The sequence below is a fragment of the Artemia sp. Qi Xiang Cuo genome, chromosome 3, assembly GCF_049724085.1.
Source record: "Artemia sp. Qi Xiang Cuo chromosome 3, ASM4972408v1, whole genome shotgun sequence".
NCBI classification, from domain to species: Eukaryota; Metazoa; Arthropoda; class Branchiopoda; order Anostraca; family Artemiidae; genus Artemia; species Artemia sp. Qi Xiang Cuo.
Genome location: NC_142796.1, coordinates 89,839,037 through 89,857,749, shown reverse-complemented (window position 1 = coordinate 89,857,749; position 18,713 = coordinate 89,839,037). Strand labels below are relative to the sequence as shown.

At 33.7% G+C, this 18,713-nt stretch overlaps 1 protein-coding gene across 2 annotated transcripts in view; it reads right to left on the bottom strand.

Moving 5' to 3' along the window:
• The window catches only part of LOC148954727 (uncharacterized), an 84,700-nt gene that overhangs the window by 52,504 nt on the left and 13,483 nt on the right, over nt 1-18,713 (bottom strand). For both annotated transcript variants that reach the window (XM_089086714.1, XM_089086715.1), the window contains exons 2-3: nt 5,045-5,162; nt 1,793-1,834 (exon numbers count right to left, since the gene is read on the bottom strand). In XM_089086714.1, the coding sequence (XP_088942840.1) occupies nt 1,793-1,834; nt 5,045-5,156 (154 nt within the window). In that variant the 5' untranslated portion in view covers nt 5,157-5,162. The remainder of the gene's footprint in view (nt 1-1,792; nt 1,835-5,044; nt 5,163-18,713) is intronic.

The window sequence follows — 18,713 nt, the reverse complement described above, 5'->3', positions numbered from 1 at the left end:
CTAAAATGACTAAAACTGCGTGAAAGTAAAGCTAAACTAATGCGTTTGTTGAATTTATTTTTTCTTAAAGAAAAATCAAAGTTAATAGTGGAAAATAATTGGAGAACAACATATTTGACACAGATATTCAAAATACTGTCATCTGTTTTGGCTAATCAAGGCGCTTTGCAAATTATTAGACCGGTTAATGACAACGTTTTTTTTGTTTTTTTTTTAACAGCATGGAAGTAAATAGCAAAACAAAAAAATGGTCGTGAGAATGGGTTTCAGAGAGCACAAAAAGTCAACCGCTGGCTTATAGCCAAGTCGGACATACTTGATATGTTTCGATGGCTTTCCAGCACATCAAATACGGTCATTGATTAGTGTTATCAAACAAAAATTGGCAATTCTAGCAATTTTGACAATTCTTAACAATTCTTGACAACAAAAAAAAATGTTGACAATTCTAGCACCAACAAATAATTTATAAAAGCTTAGAATGCTACTAAAAGATTACAAATATATCGATAAAAAAAGAAAAAAAACTTCTCACTAGATATGGGGGCTGTATCCAGAGTTTTTGTCTGAGGGAGGGGATATTTCACCGAAAGAGTTTGTGTTTAAAGGGGGGTATGGGTTTTTATTTGTGTTTTTACAGGTTGGAGGATTTTCATTTTTGTGTTTTAGGAGAAGTAGTCTTTTTTTCCTGTATGTTTGAAACTAATTTACGAACCGGAGGAATATTTTTTGGGGTAGCGGTACGAGGGGTTGCAAACCGGTACCCCCCTCTAAGTGGGTGCACCCCTGCTAGATACAAACAATTACAAAGTAAAATATTGGAAAAAATAAGTGCTAACGACAAAAATTCAAACTAATATTTTACTGGAGATATTTCAACTTTCAGGGCTAACCTTCATATTTTTTTTTACTGTTTTGCAATTATTCTATAAGTTGGATGAATGAACAGAATTGTTTTTACTTACTAAATTTTCATTTATCAAATTTATTCTTGGGGGCTGGAATTTCTAATTTACCGACTCCATAGCTCTCTTAAAAGCGAGTCAATGACTGATTTATTGCCAAGTCTGAAACAAATTGATACGTTTCGATGGCTTTCCAGCACGTAAAATATGGCCATTAACTAGTGTTGTCAAACAAAATTGCTGAATTTTGAAAATTCCAACACCAAAAAAACAAAACAAAAAAAAAACAATATAATAAAAGCTTCGCAAGTCCTGTCTAAACGAAATAAATCAAGAATGAAAAGAAGACACGCTACCGACTAGAATCATTTCAAAATTATAATGTAACATATTGGAAAAATATGCGCTATTACAAGTAAACATTAAAAAAAAATATATTTTTAAGAAAATTTCTTAAATTAATATAGCATTTTTCTGTCAATGTTTTAGCTTCCACGCTTAAGTTTGATATTTTTTCCCGTTACGCAATACGTAAGTATTTCATAAGTTACATCAATGTATTGTTTTATTTTCGTTTACATTGCTTTTATTAATTATATTTATTATTGAGAGTTGGTACTTGTAATTAAAACGCTCCACAACTCTGCAAGAAAAAGCCGGAGTTCATATTTTAAAGTTAATATTTAAATATGTTCAAGCTTAAGAAATATTTTAAATATTTCAGTATTTCACTTCAATAAAACTTTAATCTGAAACATAGATTTATTATTTTAACTTTTCAAATTTATTTTAACTTTTTAATATTTTTAACTTTTTAATAATACATCTATGATCTGAAAGTACGACTTCGAATTAGTGAATAACAAAAGCAATAAAATTACACTTACCTTCGCTATGGTCCAGCGTTGCAACATCATTGGTTACAGGAGCTAAAAAAAAAGAATAATTAATTCCCAGAAAGATAATTTTAGAAAACAATTAGCACTGATGAACTTTTAGAGGTTTTGCAAGTTCAGGGTGCTAGAATCAATCAATCATTTATTACCCACAACTACAAGACAACAAGTAGTACAAGTGGAGTATAAACATAATAATAAAAAAGAAAAACAAAAAAGAACTCAACAAATACTAGCAATTAAACTAAACTAAGAAAAGAACTGTAAAAGACCGTGGTCAGGGCCAATATTACAAAATGCATCTACAGAAAGCTTTTTGTGTAGGTCACCGAGTTTTCAAGTTACATCTATAACATAGAAATTTTTAACTAGATACCGATTTCTAGTTCATGGCGGCAGAGAAAGAAGAAATTTGTAAAATTTGAAATATGTAACTTTAAGTTACATATTTTTGAATAGGTTTGAAAATAAATGTTAAGAAGACTAAGTCACAAAGGTTAGGAATAAGTGAAGATGAAAAGGTGACGCTGGGTAACGAAAAGATTGATCAGGTGGACAGGTTCAGTTACCTTGGTAGTATTATTAGTAAAGACGGTGGGAGCAGTGAAGATGTTAAAAGTAGAATAGCCAAGGCTTAGGGTGTTTTTTCACAGTTAAAAAAAGTTTGAAAGAATAGGAAGATTAAGTCTGCAAACCAAGATATTAGAAGCTACAGTGATGACAGTGGTCAAATATGGCTCTGAAGCTTGGGCACTCCAAAGAGCGGATGAAGATTTGCTAGATCTTTTCCAGAGAAATTGCCTACAGATTGTTCTGGGTACCTGGTTGACCGACCGTATTTCAAACAGTAGGCTGTACGAAAACTGTGGTTCTATATCGCTTTCTAGGGCTATAATGAAAGAAAGGTTGAGATGACTAGGACACTTCCTACTGATGAAGGATGACATATTGCCAAAGATTGTCCTTTTTGGCTACCCGTCTAGGGCTAAACTGAAAGCAGGTCGTCTGCGGTTGGGGTGGGAAAATTTCATAAAGACAAAGTTTTAATAAAGACAAAGTTTGGGGTGGGAAAAGTTTTAAAGGAAATGGGAACTTCCTAGGAGGGTTCAAAGAGGGAGGCTTTGAATAGATTAGGCTAGAGGAGGAGCGTGCGTAGCTGTGTTGGCCTTAGGCGGCTTGGTGCTGCGATGAGTCGTTAGTGGTAGCAGTAGTAGTAGTAGTAGTAGTAGTAATTAGCAGTGAAATATTGCTTGAAACATTTCAACAGAATTTGTATACAGACTGGCTTAGAAAAACTTATCTTTTAGAAAAAGAATGTATCAACTAACAACAAACAAAACGATCATCCAGCCCTAGAAAAAAGTTTGAAACTATATAAAAACAGTTCTTTGTAAATTTTAATAGTTCTACCGATATTACCTATTTGCAGTAAAAAAAAAAAAAAAAAAAAAAAAGAAAAAAAAAAAAGAAAAAAAAAAAAACTCACATGGCTTTATTATATTACAGATGTATCAAAGATGCAATGATAGTTCATGGTAGAATAACAGAAAAGACAGTATGGAGTAAAAATATACAATTGAAGATAACAATATTTTGTTCACAAGGTTGCCATCATTGATGATTAACATCTGAATTTGGCGATCTTTTCATGCAGTTCGGTGTCTAAAGTAGTCTAGAAAATCTAAGAGATAAAATGCCCTTGTTTTTGTACTACCCGATATGTGGCAAAAATAATTTTATTTACATTCAGGTGATTTCATCAGTGTTTTTATCAGCGGGTTCAAACTACTACTACTACTAACAACTCACCGCAGCACCAAGCAGCCTGAGGCCAACATAGCTACGCACGCTCCTCCTCCATCCCAATCTATTCAAAGCCTCCCTTTTTATACCCTCCAACGAAGTTCCCATTTTCTTTAAATATTTCTTTATGACGTCCTCCCACCCTAGACGGGGACGATCTGCATTCGTTTAGCCCTAGATGGTTGGCCGAAAAGAACAATCTTCGGCAACCTGTCATCCTTCATCCGCACAACGTGCCCTAGCCACCTCAACCTTTCTTTCATTATAGCCCTAGAGAGCGGTATTGAACATCATTTTTCGGATAGCCTATTGTTTGAAATACGGTGCGGTCAGTCAGCCGGGTACCCAGAACAATCCTTTAGCAATTTCTCTGGAAAACATCTAGCAAATCTTAATCCGCTTTTCGGAGCGTCCATGATTCAGAGCCATATTTGACTGTCATGACTGTAGCTTCTAATATTCTAATCTTGGTTTGCAGACTTATCTTCCTATTCTTCCAGCGGGTTCAAACACTAGACTCAATTTTAAATTTAGCAGGAAACTGAAAGTTGAACGATGTTAAACTCAACCTGAAGACTGGCTCCAAAAAACACCAATCGAGTTTTGGATTGAATCCAAAACAAAGGCTGTCTGAAAACAAAGGCTGTCCAAAACCAAGGCTGTCTGAACGCCATCTTGTCAATGCGACGAATTGTGTAAGAAATACATAACATTGGGGCTGGGCAACCTAATAACAGAAGAACGACAAAAATTGGAGCTGGCGTTGAAGCTCATAACCGGTATTAAGCAAGATGATGACATATACGAGGGTCGCTCACTATCAGGGTCGCTCACTCTCAGGTGGCACTTGCCAAGTGTGGCAGAATTGTGCCAAACATTTTGGGTAGTGTCCCAAGCACTTTGGGGATTGTCTCAAGCGTCACGAAAATTTTAGAAGAGCTAACGTTCCGAGATGTACACAAGGTGGTGAGAAGTCAGCGCCACCGGGACATATACTAACCATAGTGCTGCTTGTCAGGACGTCCCAGAGTGAAATTCCTGCCAGAACTGCCAACAAAGAGCTGGTTAGGAGTAATCAGTTGCGTCAAATCAGGAAAATTTAGAGGGTAGCAAATTTTGTTTTTCAATTTCTAGGGGTGGGGGGACGGTTTTTTCAATTTTTCTAACGAAAATGTCAAAAAAGGCATTTTCAACTAAAATACGAAAAAAGAATGTGTTGTTTTTCCAAATCTATGGGGGCAAAAAAACTGGGAGTCACACGCCCGCTGCTACCATACCCCCCCCCCCTAAATGATACCTCCCCTTAGTTGTTTCAAGTAAATACATAACATTATAGGAATAAAAAAGAAGATGAGACGACTAGCGGTACATTGTCTGGTGACAACACCGTGAAATTGGATATATAAAAAAGAATCATACGTTAAGGGAAACTAAACTCACCTGAATAGGAACAAGATAAATTGAGTATTAAAATAAACGCCACCAAATGAGATACACCGGTTTTCACTAGGCCGGGAACATACGGCCCCAAATCGGGCCTTTTCTGTGTCATCTGCACCTAGAAGAAAAGAATATCTTTATTGACTGGTAAAACCGACGTCCTACATCGCAAATACAAATTGGGAGCTACGCCCATTGTTAGCATGAGAAAAAAAGTTTAATTAGCCGTAAGTACTTAATGTTTACTATGTCAGTAATATTATTTCTCGTTGCTAAGGAGTAAAATGTTGCGCCGTTAGATTAAGGTCTACTTCTATATAATCTTTTTCTTACGGAAACCGTTTAAAGTAAGTAAATATCTATTATGAAGAAAATATTAAATCAAGTGAAGTGTTGAAAGGTTAGCAAAGCCAGCTAAGCGCGTAGAATTTCATTTTTTTTGCGTAAAAAAACACACCAGAAATTATATTGAATATATAAGTGATTAGTAGGAAAATCACAAATCGATCTGGACTGGATTTCGGCTGGAGCGTCATTTCGTCAAAATCCTGGGGGCGGTAAGGGGATTGGCAAAGAAGGAACCGATTTTCAAATTCAAGTGAAAATGACCAGATGAAAAATAAAAAATGAGCCATATTGTAGCATAAAAGCATAGGTAGCCTATACTAAAGGAAAAAGGCTAGTGCCCCTTCTAATGGTCGAAAGTGATTGGAGGGCAGCTAAACCCCCTCTCACGCCCACCTTTTCCCCAAACACATCCAATCAAAATTTTGGGATAGCCATTTTGTTGAATGTAGTTGAAGGTTCTAGAAATTAGGTTTTTGAGGATGACAACCTGACTCTATTAAGGTTTATAAGGCTTTTATTTGTAAGGTCAGTAGCGCCAAAGGAGGGATCTTATCAGTTAGGTTACTATGTTTTATTGTTGCTATTACCACCTGATCTATTTCTGTGGATGCTTGAATTATGTTGGCCTATCTTAGTTTTGACAAGATTTTTGAAGATACTAAATTTCAGCAGGGATTGGCGCAAATTGGGGTCTGGGGGCAGTTAACCCCATCTGTCCTATAGCAAATCAGACCCCTGGTTTCGGGCTCGAGATTTGAAAACCGCTACAAATGTGTTTATTCAAGAAGAATAAGAGGCCATAGAGACAATTCCACAATTACGCTTGTTCAATTAATTGATGCAATTAATAAAACCAATTGCAATATGCTCTGTTGAACTCGGAGAGTGTCCTTACCCTTCAAAGTGCTGGATTTGTTTGGATCTATGGAAATATACCCTTTGGATGAAGATACAAACACAGGGGAGGAGGTCTAGGGGCCCAGGCCTCCCCCTGTGCAGTTCTAACTTTTCCCTGATTTCTTAAAAGCGTTATTCAACTTATCGAACAAACTTGTTTTTTATTATTGACCCCTCCTGAAAAAATTCCTGCATAAAAACCTGCTCCCAGCCATGGTGGAATGTTCACCAAACTGTTCCAAGTACAATAACCTCAGAACCACCTTTGTTTAATTTAGCATTCAAAAGTTACGGGTAAATTATCCAAACTGTATTTACCAAGTTTGAAGTTGTCTAGCCTGTACTTATTTATTAAGGAAACAGTGGGCCTTGAGGAGTTGCCCACTTCCAAAAATTTTGCACAAATGGTGCATGTTACGTGTTTTTTTAGAATGCCACGCGTGGCGTATTGTCTTCCATGCGTGGCGTAAAGAAATGCGGTATGGCAAAAAGTGTACCTTGCATGGCCAAAAGAGTTGCAATCCGAGATGTATATTAGCTGGGGGCGAGAGGACAACCCCCTGGCAATAAGTGTGTACGTTTAAGAATAAAAAGTTTGCATCTATATTAGGCACTATTATGTAACACCGGAAAATAGTAATAAATAGAAGTTAGTTGGTTTTTCTGTGCCTCTTTGAATAATCCAAACAAATTTTACAAAATAATGTCTACTTTTAAATATGGGGTCAAATAGCGCAGTGACGAAAGTAGGATACCAAATCCAAGAAAATCACTTCTAGATAACCTTAAGGGAGGAGGGCCAGGGCTAATAAGTCAAAAATCATCTTTTCTTTCCTTAAGACATCTGGTCGTGCCGAGATGGGTTGTCTAGGACTAGATAATTGTTTTAATTATCCTCAAAATTAAAACATGGTGTTGGATACTCTTTTCCTATAGTTCTCACCCTTCTTTACCCCTAGGTAAACTTTAGTGGCCCTAGCTATAACCAAACATCTCCTTGTTTAAACAGAGTTCAAGTACAGCTCATTTATAACACACAATAATACAAAAAGACGAAACTACTCTTCCTCCTCGAACAATTCCTAAAAATTAGTCTACTGTGTGTTTGTAATTATTAAATTTCGAATATAGATCAGATACATCAGTGTGAAGCCAATATAAACATTATTTAAAATCCATCAAAAATCGGAGAAATTGATTAGGGATGAGTCTGATGATCGTATTCACGGGAAATTAAAGCAGTCAACGCCACCAAGCACCACCCAGAAAAATCCTAAACTTAGTTATAAAAAATAAAATGTTATTTTTTTGTATTTATTTCGTTTATACCTTTCTAATTTTAATTTGGATTGAGCTGAGAATAAAAGACCCATATTGGCCAGGCCCCACTTCAAGATTTATTTTTTTTTATTTCTTAATTAAAAGAATTTTAATTCAGAATTTTTAATTTTTAGTGATATTACAAAAAAATATTATTTTAAAACCTAAAGAGAGGGAAAATTTTGGAGTTTTTAATGAATATACCAATAAAAAGGGGCCCCCTCCGTACCTAATTAGCACCCGTAATATTCATGAAATTCGTATTCATTTTGCTTTACTTTTTCCTTTATTAGACTTAAACCAAATCAGGATTTTAATATATTGATTAAGTCTAAGGTTCATTTGATTTTTCTAGCTGCGCTACATTTTTATTTCCTATTGCACCAACAATAAAGTCTATCCATTTTCTTAAATTTCAGTTTTTTATTCTGTTTTTATTCAGTTTTTTATTCTGTTTATTATTAAGTTTTATTCATTTCCATTGATTTTTTTCAGTAACTAAATCAGAAGCATACGGAATAAGTTACGCCTTTTCTCAATTACATCTATTTTAAATCTTTTATTTTTTGTACCTGAACACGAAACTAAGTCCCATGGGAGAAAAAAGAGAATGCCAAAAAAAAAAAAAAAAGAAATTCCATTTGAAATAGCCTGGTTTAACTTCATTGAAAAAAAATAAATCAAACCACTCTTATGGTCAATTTAGATATACCTTCAGAAAAAAAAGTTAAAGAAAAAACAACAACTAAATTCCAAGGATAATAAATGGTGGCGTTCCAAACAGAATCACAAGTTGTTTGTGTGAGTAACTGAATCAGAAATATGTGGAATGAAAGAAAGACTCCAGGACCATTTAACATGACAAACTACGAATAATAATAATTATTACCACGATTAAAGACATATTACTATTTAGGAAAAAAAACCTCTACAAAAAAGAATTCCAAAAGAAAAAAATTGTAGCACTACAAAAAAACATAATTATTTTATTCTATGTTAGCAGGGGGTGTCATCTACATCCCCTTTTTTTATGTCAATCTACAGTTTTTGTAGTTTTAGATGATAAATACTGGGTTTTCGGTTCAATCACTAATAAAGTATCTATCTATCTAGGGGGTGAAAATTCAGTAGAAATTAATTATTTATATATCCCCGTTTAGAACGACAATGGTAATAATAATGATAATAATATTTATAATAATAATACTAATTAATGACAATAATTACAGTTTTAATAATAATAGCAATAATAATTATACTGTTGCCACAAGGAAACAGAAAGTTTGTTTCTAAACAATCTTGTGACTCAAAAACTCTTCATTCTCTCTAATAGCTTAACATCAAACAGTTCGTGGTAACGAACTGTAAGTAAGGAGCGACCCGGCTCAATAGTAACCGAAAATCTAAAAACCGGAATTTTGATACCAATAGAAACATTAAAAGAATCAAATTTTAATGCTGATTTCAAATATATAAATTTCATCAAGTTTAGTTTTACCCATGAAAAGTTACCTGAGAAAATTTGCTTTAATTTCTAAAAAAGGGGAAATACCCCATAAAAGTCACAGAACTTTAATGAAAATTACACCATCGGATTCAGCGTATCAGAAAACCCTACTGCAGAAGTTTCAAGCTCCTATCTGCAAAAATGTGGAATTTTGTATTTTTTTGTCAGAAGAAAGATCATTGATGCGTGTTTATTTTTTTTTTTTTGTGGTTTTTTTTTTTTTTTTTTTTTTTTTTTTCCAGGGATAACTATACTGTTTCGGGTGTTCTAGAACCCCTTAAAAGGGTTCCATCCCAACAGAAATTATTATTTATAGGAACCTTTCTAAGTGACTAAAAAAAATGGGAGGGCAAACTTGGCCCCCTCCCGCAATCATTCTTTTTCCCAAATTCACTCAATCAAAATTTTGAGATAGTTCAGAAGGGCAAATTTTGTTCAGAAGGGCTGGAAGTTATGAACTTTGCCCATTGTTTACATATAGTATTGGTTAATGGGAAGAAAAGACGTTTCAGGAGGGATTTTTCTCTGATGGGGGGAAGGCGAGTGTCGGAGGTGGGGCTTATGGGGGAGGATCCTTCCATGGAGGATCTTTCCTTGGGGGAAGGGACATTTCTACGAAGGGGGCGCTGGAGATCCTAGCATTATTTAAAAAACAAGCCGGATTTCCTAGCATTATTTAAAAAACGGTCAGAAATTAAATACTAAAAAACTAGTTTTTTCAACTGAAAGTAAGGAGCAACATTAAAACTTAAAACAAACAGAAATTATTACGTATATGAGGGGGTTCGCCCCCTAGTCAATACCTCGCCCTTTTCGCTAAAGTTTTTTTTAGTACTTTTAAAAGAGCTATCTATTCTAATTAACCGGCCTTTGTGATTTAGGGGTTTGTGATTCGAACAAAATTTGAACTTTAGCGTAAAGAGCAAGGTATCGACTAGGGGGCAAACTCACTAATATACGTAATAAAACATATGAATATAGAAGTTCGTTACGTAAGTTAATTCGTAAGTTGCGTCAGAACAAAATTTCGAAAAAGCCATTTAGCCAAAAAAGTAAAATTAATATTCCAATTTTTGTTTTAATTATTACGGTGAGCCAAAATCAAAGCTGCATTAATTCAAAAACGTTCAGCAATTAAATAAAAAAAACAAGTTTTTTTAACTGAAAGTAAGGAGCCACATTAAAACTTAAAACGAACAGAAACTATTCCGTATATGAAAGGGGCTGTCCCCTCCTCAATACCTCGCTCTTTACGCTGAAGTTTGAATCTGTCACACAGCTTTATTTTTTGAAACAATAACAAAATTTAGTGTAAAGAGCGAGGTATTGAGGAGGGGACAGCCCCTTTCATATACTAAATAATTTCTGTTCGTTTGAAGTTTTAATGTCGCTGCTTACTTTCAGTTAAAAAAAACTTGTTTTTTCTTAATTTTTAGAAAAAGAAGGGCGAGTTTTTTCCTTTCTAGTATACGCTCGAGGAATGTTGTGATTGGTTTAGGAAAACAGGTAAACTAATAAAATTAAAGGATACTTTTATCGTGGAATTATAGGAATTGTTCTTCTTTAATAGGAATACAAAATTATAGCCAATGAACAGATACAAAATTTTATATTTGATCAATTTTAAGGTTTTATTTGTTTATACCTTTATTTTTTCAATGTAAAGCTCAATCCAAAATAGTAAAGGGAAAGAACTGATAGTTGCATTTCAAATAGTATCACAAATATATTTTTTTCAAATAATGTTATCTGACTTAAATGCACCATTTAGCTCCATCCGAAATAACTAGAACAGATAATAAAAGCTATAAGTTATTTTTTGGATGGATTTGTCATTTTTCTTTTTTTTACATTTTATTTATCTATTATTATTTTTAATTCAGTATTTATATATATATATATATACATATATATATATATATATATATATATATATATATATATATATATATATATATATATATATATATATATATATATATATATATATATATATATATTACATATATATATATAGGTTATAGTTTATCTATTTTTGGTTTATTTATAATAGTTTTAATTAAATAGTTGAGTTTTATGTAAATAGTTGAGTAAATAGGTAAGTAGTTACGTGGACTTTCGCACGATCGCAAACCTTCATAATTTTTCTCCAGCGCGAAAGTGTTGTTTAATTTATTTATTTGTTTGTGAATGTGGATTAATAAATTTATGAACTTATAACTTGGAAACCATCTTTTGGACTAAAGATTTAAAACAGATGGCAGGATTAACAACAGAATCATAAATAAATAGAAATCTAAACCATCAATAAATAAATGCATCATTCAACTCACTTGAACCAAGAACTTAATATAGAATGGGCAAATCCAGTTTTAAATGTCATTTTCGGATTATAAAAACAAATTCAATTTCAAAGTGGAAAAATGGCGGCATTCCAAATAGGATCATAAATAATGTAATTTTTTCTTCTCCAAATACTTGAATCAAGTGGAATGACCGAATCAGACAATTATGACATCATAGTTACTCCTCATAAGCACTCATGAAGATGAGCTAATACCAAATTATAGATTTACTTCCGCTAACTTATGCCTAATCATCAAGTCCAAATAACTTCTTGCACAGGTTCAAGTTCAAGTTCTATTTGATTTTTTTACGGCCGAAAACTTTTTGCAAGTAATAAAGTAATTATGGAGGCAGATTTGAACAGCATATATATGCCTTGATTAGCTTAAAATAAACTTGCAGATGCTTTAAATGTAAAAGAACAGAACCGTACCAATTCCAGGGACGTGCCCTGGGAGAAGGTGCTCCAGGGTCTACTCCCTCCCAAAACCTAGCTTTTCCTGAGTTTCTGGGCAGTTCTTATTCAAATTACAAAAAATATTTTGGTTATTGGACACTCCCCCACAAAAATCGTACGTACATACCTGGCGTATTCTAAAATTTTACAAATATATATTTCTAGTATTTGTAGGCTTGCATTTGTGTTTTGAGAGGAATCTCCATCCGAAAGATTCTCCTGATGAGTTTGAGAAATTTGGGCCTACAATTGTAATTTTGATTTACTAACCCCCCCCCTCCTTCTGAAACAAATAGAGAAAGTATGCTGGCACATATTTTAAGGGTGTTTTAAAGAAGAAAAAAGTAGGGCATGTTTCTATTCAACACTCTTCACAAATATTTTTAAGTATGGTTGTATACCTATACTGAGGTGATATTCCCCAAGATCAATCAGACGGAACTTTCATGAGGATTTGAAAAATATCAGCCAATAGCTGCATTATTTAGAAGATTGGGTCCTTCTCCCATTTTTAAGGAATTAAAATAAATATGGCGGCACATTTGAACAACGTTTATTTCACTTAATTGACTTAAGGTAACTTTGCAGATGTTTTAAAGAAGAAAAAAGACCTGTACCAATTCAGTAATTTTGTAAAATAAGTATTTTTAAGTGTGTATTCCGGTATATCCTTGCATTTTAGGAATTTCCCCAAGATCGGTCCAAGAGAACCCCGAGGGACTTTTGATGGGTTCCAATCAAGGTCGTACCCAGGGGGGTTAGGGTGTTTGACCCGCCCCCCTGTCTGAATTGTAAAACACGTACCAAAAATGGATATAAACAAATTTTTTATGCGTTTTTTAAAGTTTTTTGTAGCCCCTTCCCCACCCCCAACCCCCGAAAAAAAACTGGATACGGCGCTAGTTCTAATAACTGTATATTTAGAGGGACCAGATTTTTTTTAAGAAAACAAAATAAATTGATAGCAATTTAATTTAAATTTAAAGTTGCTTATGGCAACTTTGCAGAGGTTTTAAATGAGAATAAAAGAGTTATACCAAATTAATGATATTTGGAAACAAATTTCAAAGTATTCGTTTAATTTGTGAAGTATAAAGTATTCTCCTACATTCCTGCATTCCTATTTGTCGAGTTTCCCCAAAATAAATCCAGAAGGCCCTCCATAAGAATTTGAAAAATATTGGTCTATGTATGGTATACGTGAGGGATAAACCCCCTCTCATATTTAAAATTTTGGCAATTTAAAGAAAGTATTTTGAGGCACATTTGAACAGTGTACATTAGACTTAATCAACTTAGGGTAATTTTGTATATGGTTTAAATAAGAAAAGAATTAGTGTGGTACTTGCACTAATTAGTGCACAAATTAGTGCTCAATTACTAAAATGGGTGATATTGTAATTTAGCTTTATGAGTTTTAATAAAATATTAATTTGAAAATATTCACATATGTTTCACTCATAGTTAAAACAAAAACAGAAACGAGGAAAATATGCAATGAAAATAAATGTAAAAATCTATAAACACGACACGCTCGAACCCCCTTGATAAAATAATTGCCAGTAGGCTTTCAAAGTTTTCAACAAAATTATAAGCTTTACTACAAAAGTGAGAAAAAAACATGACAATTTAAGGATAACACTTTCAACAAAGTAATTTGAGAAAAATTTACACGCTCCCTTCCCCTCCAAGAACATAACAGGATAATTACGAGTAGGTTTTACCATAGATTTTTCTATAGCATAATCACTTGTAAGCACTTTCACTGAAACACTAAAAATGAAACACATAAAAATGAAAGGTAGGCCGTAGCTCAAATTTTACACTCTTCATTTCATTCATTGAGACAGTTTTACTATCTTTATTAATTTTTTCCACTTTCATGATTTTAGATCTTTTATTCTAATTATATTTTGGTTGAATAAATTAACACGATTTTGCAAGTGTTTCCTTCCTATTAAAGAACTTTCAGATTTTAAATATAACTTTCAAAAAATAACTAAACTATGATAAATGGACGAAGCTACAAATTATATGTGCAAACTCTGCAGAAGGGGATTTACGAAGGGGGGAGGGATTTAAAGGCTGCCCCAATGAGATAATTAATTTTCCTTGAATAACTAGGCACTTCTTATTCAAATTAACAGGTTAAGGTAATTTTTATCATTACCCCTGCCCAAGTTCATATCCAGGATTTTGGTTGGGGGGGAGGGGTACAAAAATATTTTCTTATACAAAAAAACTTTAAAAAATGCATGAAAAATCTGTTTATATTCATCTTCGTTACGTTTTCTCGGACAATCATTTCGGGGGGGGGGGGTACAAGTAATCCACCTTTTAAACTTGACAAATTTATAATCGTGGGATCCAGATTCCCAAAAAAGGAGCGAAACAAACCATGGGCCAAAAATGGCGCAAAGTTTTTGAATCAGACCAATTTAACAACAACTGAAAAAATTTTTCTTTTTTTTTAACTTTGCAACAAACTCAATTTTTGTAACTTTGTAACAAATTTTGTAACAAACTTAATTATTTTTCCACTTTCTGACTTTGTGAGTGACGTTATTACTAAAAAAAAGGGTCAATTAGCGATCCTATTACTTGGGACTGTTGAGGCTGTTCTATTGGAGGATTAATTGGGGTGGTGCTCAGGGGAGTTGGAGGGTTTGTTGGGACCCATGTCTTGATCTTTTGAAGGTAATTATAAAGTTCATCTTGATCGAAATCAGGATCATTTGAATCAAATAAAAGAGGTGGAAATCTGCCATCTCCCCTCCACTGTTTTACAAAATCAAAAGCAACCTTTTTGTTATATCTAGTTTCCGCCGGATCGAGAATAGAAATAAAAACTGACATATTGAGATTAAAATTTGAAAAGCAGTTATTCTAAAAATTTAAATATTTGTTTTAAACACCATTCTTTAATTACGGACGCTAAATTTTGGGCAATAACTTCACTTCTAACAACAAGGGTCTAATAAAATTTACTGGGTTGTTTAATCGTGGTAAATCACTTACGAAAGATAGTACTTTCCAGATCCAATTGTAGTTGGTTTCGATTAAATCACTAGCGTCAAATGTAGTCACAATTGAGAATTAATTTTCGATTATTGAATTCAAAATGTTAAATTTTGGTTGGAAACTGTCAAATGTAGATCACACGTCGACTGTATAAAATCAGGTAAAATAAACCACCAACCGTAGAATCGCTAAGTGAAGGTAGAAATCAACCGGAGACTCTCAGTTGTAGAAATTTTAATTAGTAGGTAGAAGCTATCGCGAGGGAATCCATATTAGGCATTGTGTAACAGCCTATTTCAAAATGTTCATTTAAAAGAAAGTGTTTCTCAAGAAGGCGCTTTGAAAAGAAGAAAGTTCAATAGCTCGTAACGTTTCGATGTCTTATTAATCAGTCTTTTGCAGTATTTGCAGCTCAATATCACAGTCTGGTAGCGGGCAAAATACTCTTCAATATGTTGCCAGTATTTAGCATAAGATGTCGTAAATACTTATAACGGTCACTCAAATGTCACTTGGAGGTTTCCACTAGTGATATATGCTCCACTAGTTTTAACCGCTTGCCACCACTCTGTAAACCGCTATTTAGTCCTTTCTACATGCCCTTTTATATTGGTAGATGGGATGGTTTACGTAAATTCCAAAAATAGACGATAAACGTTGGTACATGGTCTTTATTAAATAACGTGAGAATACACATAGAGAAAATAAGGTAGCACAAGAACAACTAACTACGACGAAGGCGAGAGATGGACTCCCTTTAGAAATGAGCGAAGAATGTAACTTTCCTGGAACGGAAGTTCTAGCCCTGGGAACGACCCCTTTCCCACGACTAGCTTTTAGTCCCAAGAGCTCCACCCTGGACCGCTATCGTTGACGCATAAATGCCCAACTAACTAAGAAAGGAGATACCCGGAAATGCTTCTCGAATTGATGTTAAATACTTTACACGTGCCTATTAGTAGGGTAGGTAAACTTTGAATTCGTCTTTTTTGGGGGAATTTATGTCTCGTCAAATCTCTCTTGGGAGTACATCTCGATCAACAGTGATCCTCCTTTACGAGAAGACTGGATATGGATCTTCGTTCTAAGAACCCTTTACCATCAAGCTCGACAACCTCTCTGTAGACCCTACAGAAACTATTCAAAATGGTCCAAGATGGGGCCTTAAGGTCGAATTGTAGCAAAATTTTAATACCTTTTTAACTTTTTGCCAAGCCAAAGCGGTGAACATACAGAAACATGGCTTAGTTGGATTACTTCCAAGAGAAGACATTACTTAAAGAAAAGCCTGGTAAGGCCCTTCCTCTCAATTTAGACGGGTCTCTTGAGGGAGTTTATTTCTGAAAAATCATCTATTGATATCCCACTCCCCGAATTTTCCCAAATTCTGGGTATTTTTTGTTTAAATTATAAAATAGCATGTGTTTTGATTGCTGGTTCCATCCCTCCTCATCCCTCCCCAAGCCAAAAAAATCATATGTACGTGCCTGAACTCTACTATTCTGCGCAACACAAAAGTTCCGCTGGAAGTACTTCAGAAACTGATCAATTAGAACTATCCAAAATATAAGTCCTTACAGCTACAGTTCAATTATTTAAAGCTAAATTTTCAAAATACTATGATTAAAAAATTGATAAATACTAAAAAATAAATGCTATTAAAAACAAAAATTAATTACAAAAAAAAATAAATGATTGAATTAATAAAAAAAAAATAGAATAAATAAACACTAATACATTTAACAAACAAGCCTAAAACGATCAACAAATTAGAATAGATTTTTAAGACCAATGCCAGAAAAAGGTAACGTTAAAATAAGATTGAATAGCTATAAAAGTGCAATTTTTTTACGCAACATTAAGCCCTACCCATTTGTCTCAATTGAAGATGAATTATACCTTGCCGTGACAAGGTATCTGAGCTAAAAGGGCAACAACCCGAAAAACTGTTAATTTATGCATTTTAAGATATTTAATGGGTTTAAGGGTGAAGATTCCCAGCCGTGAGCCATTAATTGGATCAGTGTGCCACAATGAAAGGGTATTCCAACGTGGGTGGGTTTATTTTTTATGATTGCAAAATTGAATTCATCTGTTTGAATCGCATTCCTTTTGATGTCAAAAATAAGCGAACGTATTTTAAAGAAGTACCGCTCTGAATTTTTTTTTCTTTGATGAGCAAGTTGCAGGGGCAATATATACGGGCATGGTCAAGTCTTTAATTTGTGATTAATTTAATAATATTTTTATAAATAATAATTTAACATAGTCTTAACTTTTTGTATATTATATAGTACTATAATTATTGGTACTTATGCATTATACGGGCCCATGAAAGAATATGCTGTATAAGGAAACCAGACATGGAGACCCGTCAAACGGGTATTTGCTATCTAAATTGATTGCAAAGCGAGGTTTCTTATCGAGTTTGCAATTTTTTGGGGTTGTTTTTTGGGGTTTAGGGGGGAGGTACCTAGGTTAGGTTACGTTACGTATTTAATATATGCTATGCTTTACCCTCACCCCACCTCCCTAATGTGCAAATATATAGCCAAAATTTGTTTCTAAACTATTATATATTCATCCTATTTTATTTTATTTCATTAGCATTCACCAAACTTGACTTCTTTCGTGGGCCCGTATAATGCGTAAGTTGCGGGCCCGTAATTATATCCATTTTACAAATCAATAATTAGCTAGGTCATTATTATTATTATTATATCTGTTATTGTTTTATTATCATTCTTATTTTTATTATTGTTAAATAACAAAAACAAGGTTATTAAACTGAAAGAAAGGAGCGACATTAAAACTTAAAACGAAAAGAAATTATTCCTCAACGCCTCGCTCTTTACGCTAAAGTTTTTTATTGTTTAACAAAAATAGAGTTGTGAGAAAGTAAAACTTTAGCGTAAAGAGCGAGGCGTTGAGGAGGGGACAACCCCTTTCATATACGGAATAATTTCTGTTCGTTTTAAGTTTTAATGTCGCTCCTTACTTTCAGTTTAAAAAAATTGTTTTTGTTATTTAATTTCTGATCGTTTTTTAGTTAATGCAGCTTTTATTTTGGCTCACCGTACATGAATAATTAAAAAAAAACTGAATATTAATTTTACTTTTATTTGGTTAAATGGCTTTCTCGAAACCTGTTTAATTTTATTTACGAACGTTTTTATTAGTAGAAAATATACGTAACTTACGAATTAACTCACGTAACGAACCTCTATATTCTTATATTTTTAATACGTATTTTAGAGGGTTCGCCAGCTAGTCAATACCTTGCTCTTTAAGCTAAAGTTCAAATTTTGTTCCAATTCTTTAAAAATGACCCCTTAATCACAAATGCCGTTAATTAGAATAAATAGCTCTTATGAAAGTACTAAGTAATCTTTGGCTTAAAGAGCGAGGTATTGACTAGGGGATGAACCCAATCATATACGTAATGTTTTCTGTCCTTTTAAGTTTTGATGTTGCTCTGATTTCTGATTTCTGATCTTTTTTTAAATAATGCTGAGAAATCCGGCTCCCCCTTCATAGCAATGTCCCTTCTCCCATGAAAACTTCCTTCATGGTAAGATACTCCCACATAACCCCCGACCCACTCCCCCCCCACTACCAGAAAAAATTCCCCCTGAAAAGCGTTTGTATACTTCCCAATAACCAAAACTAAATGTTAACATTGGGTAAAGTTCATAACTTTCAGCCCTCCCCCCGGTGACTGTGGGGGATTGAGTCATCCTAAAAGACATAGTTATCATATTTTCAATCATGCT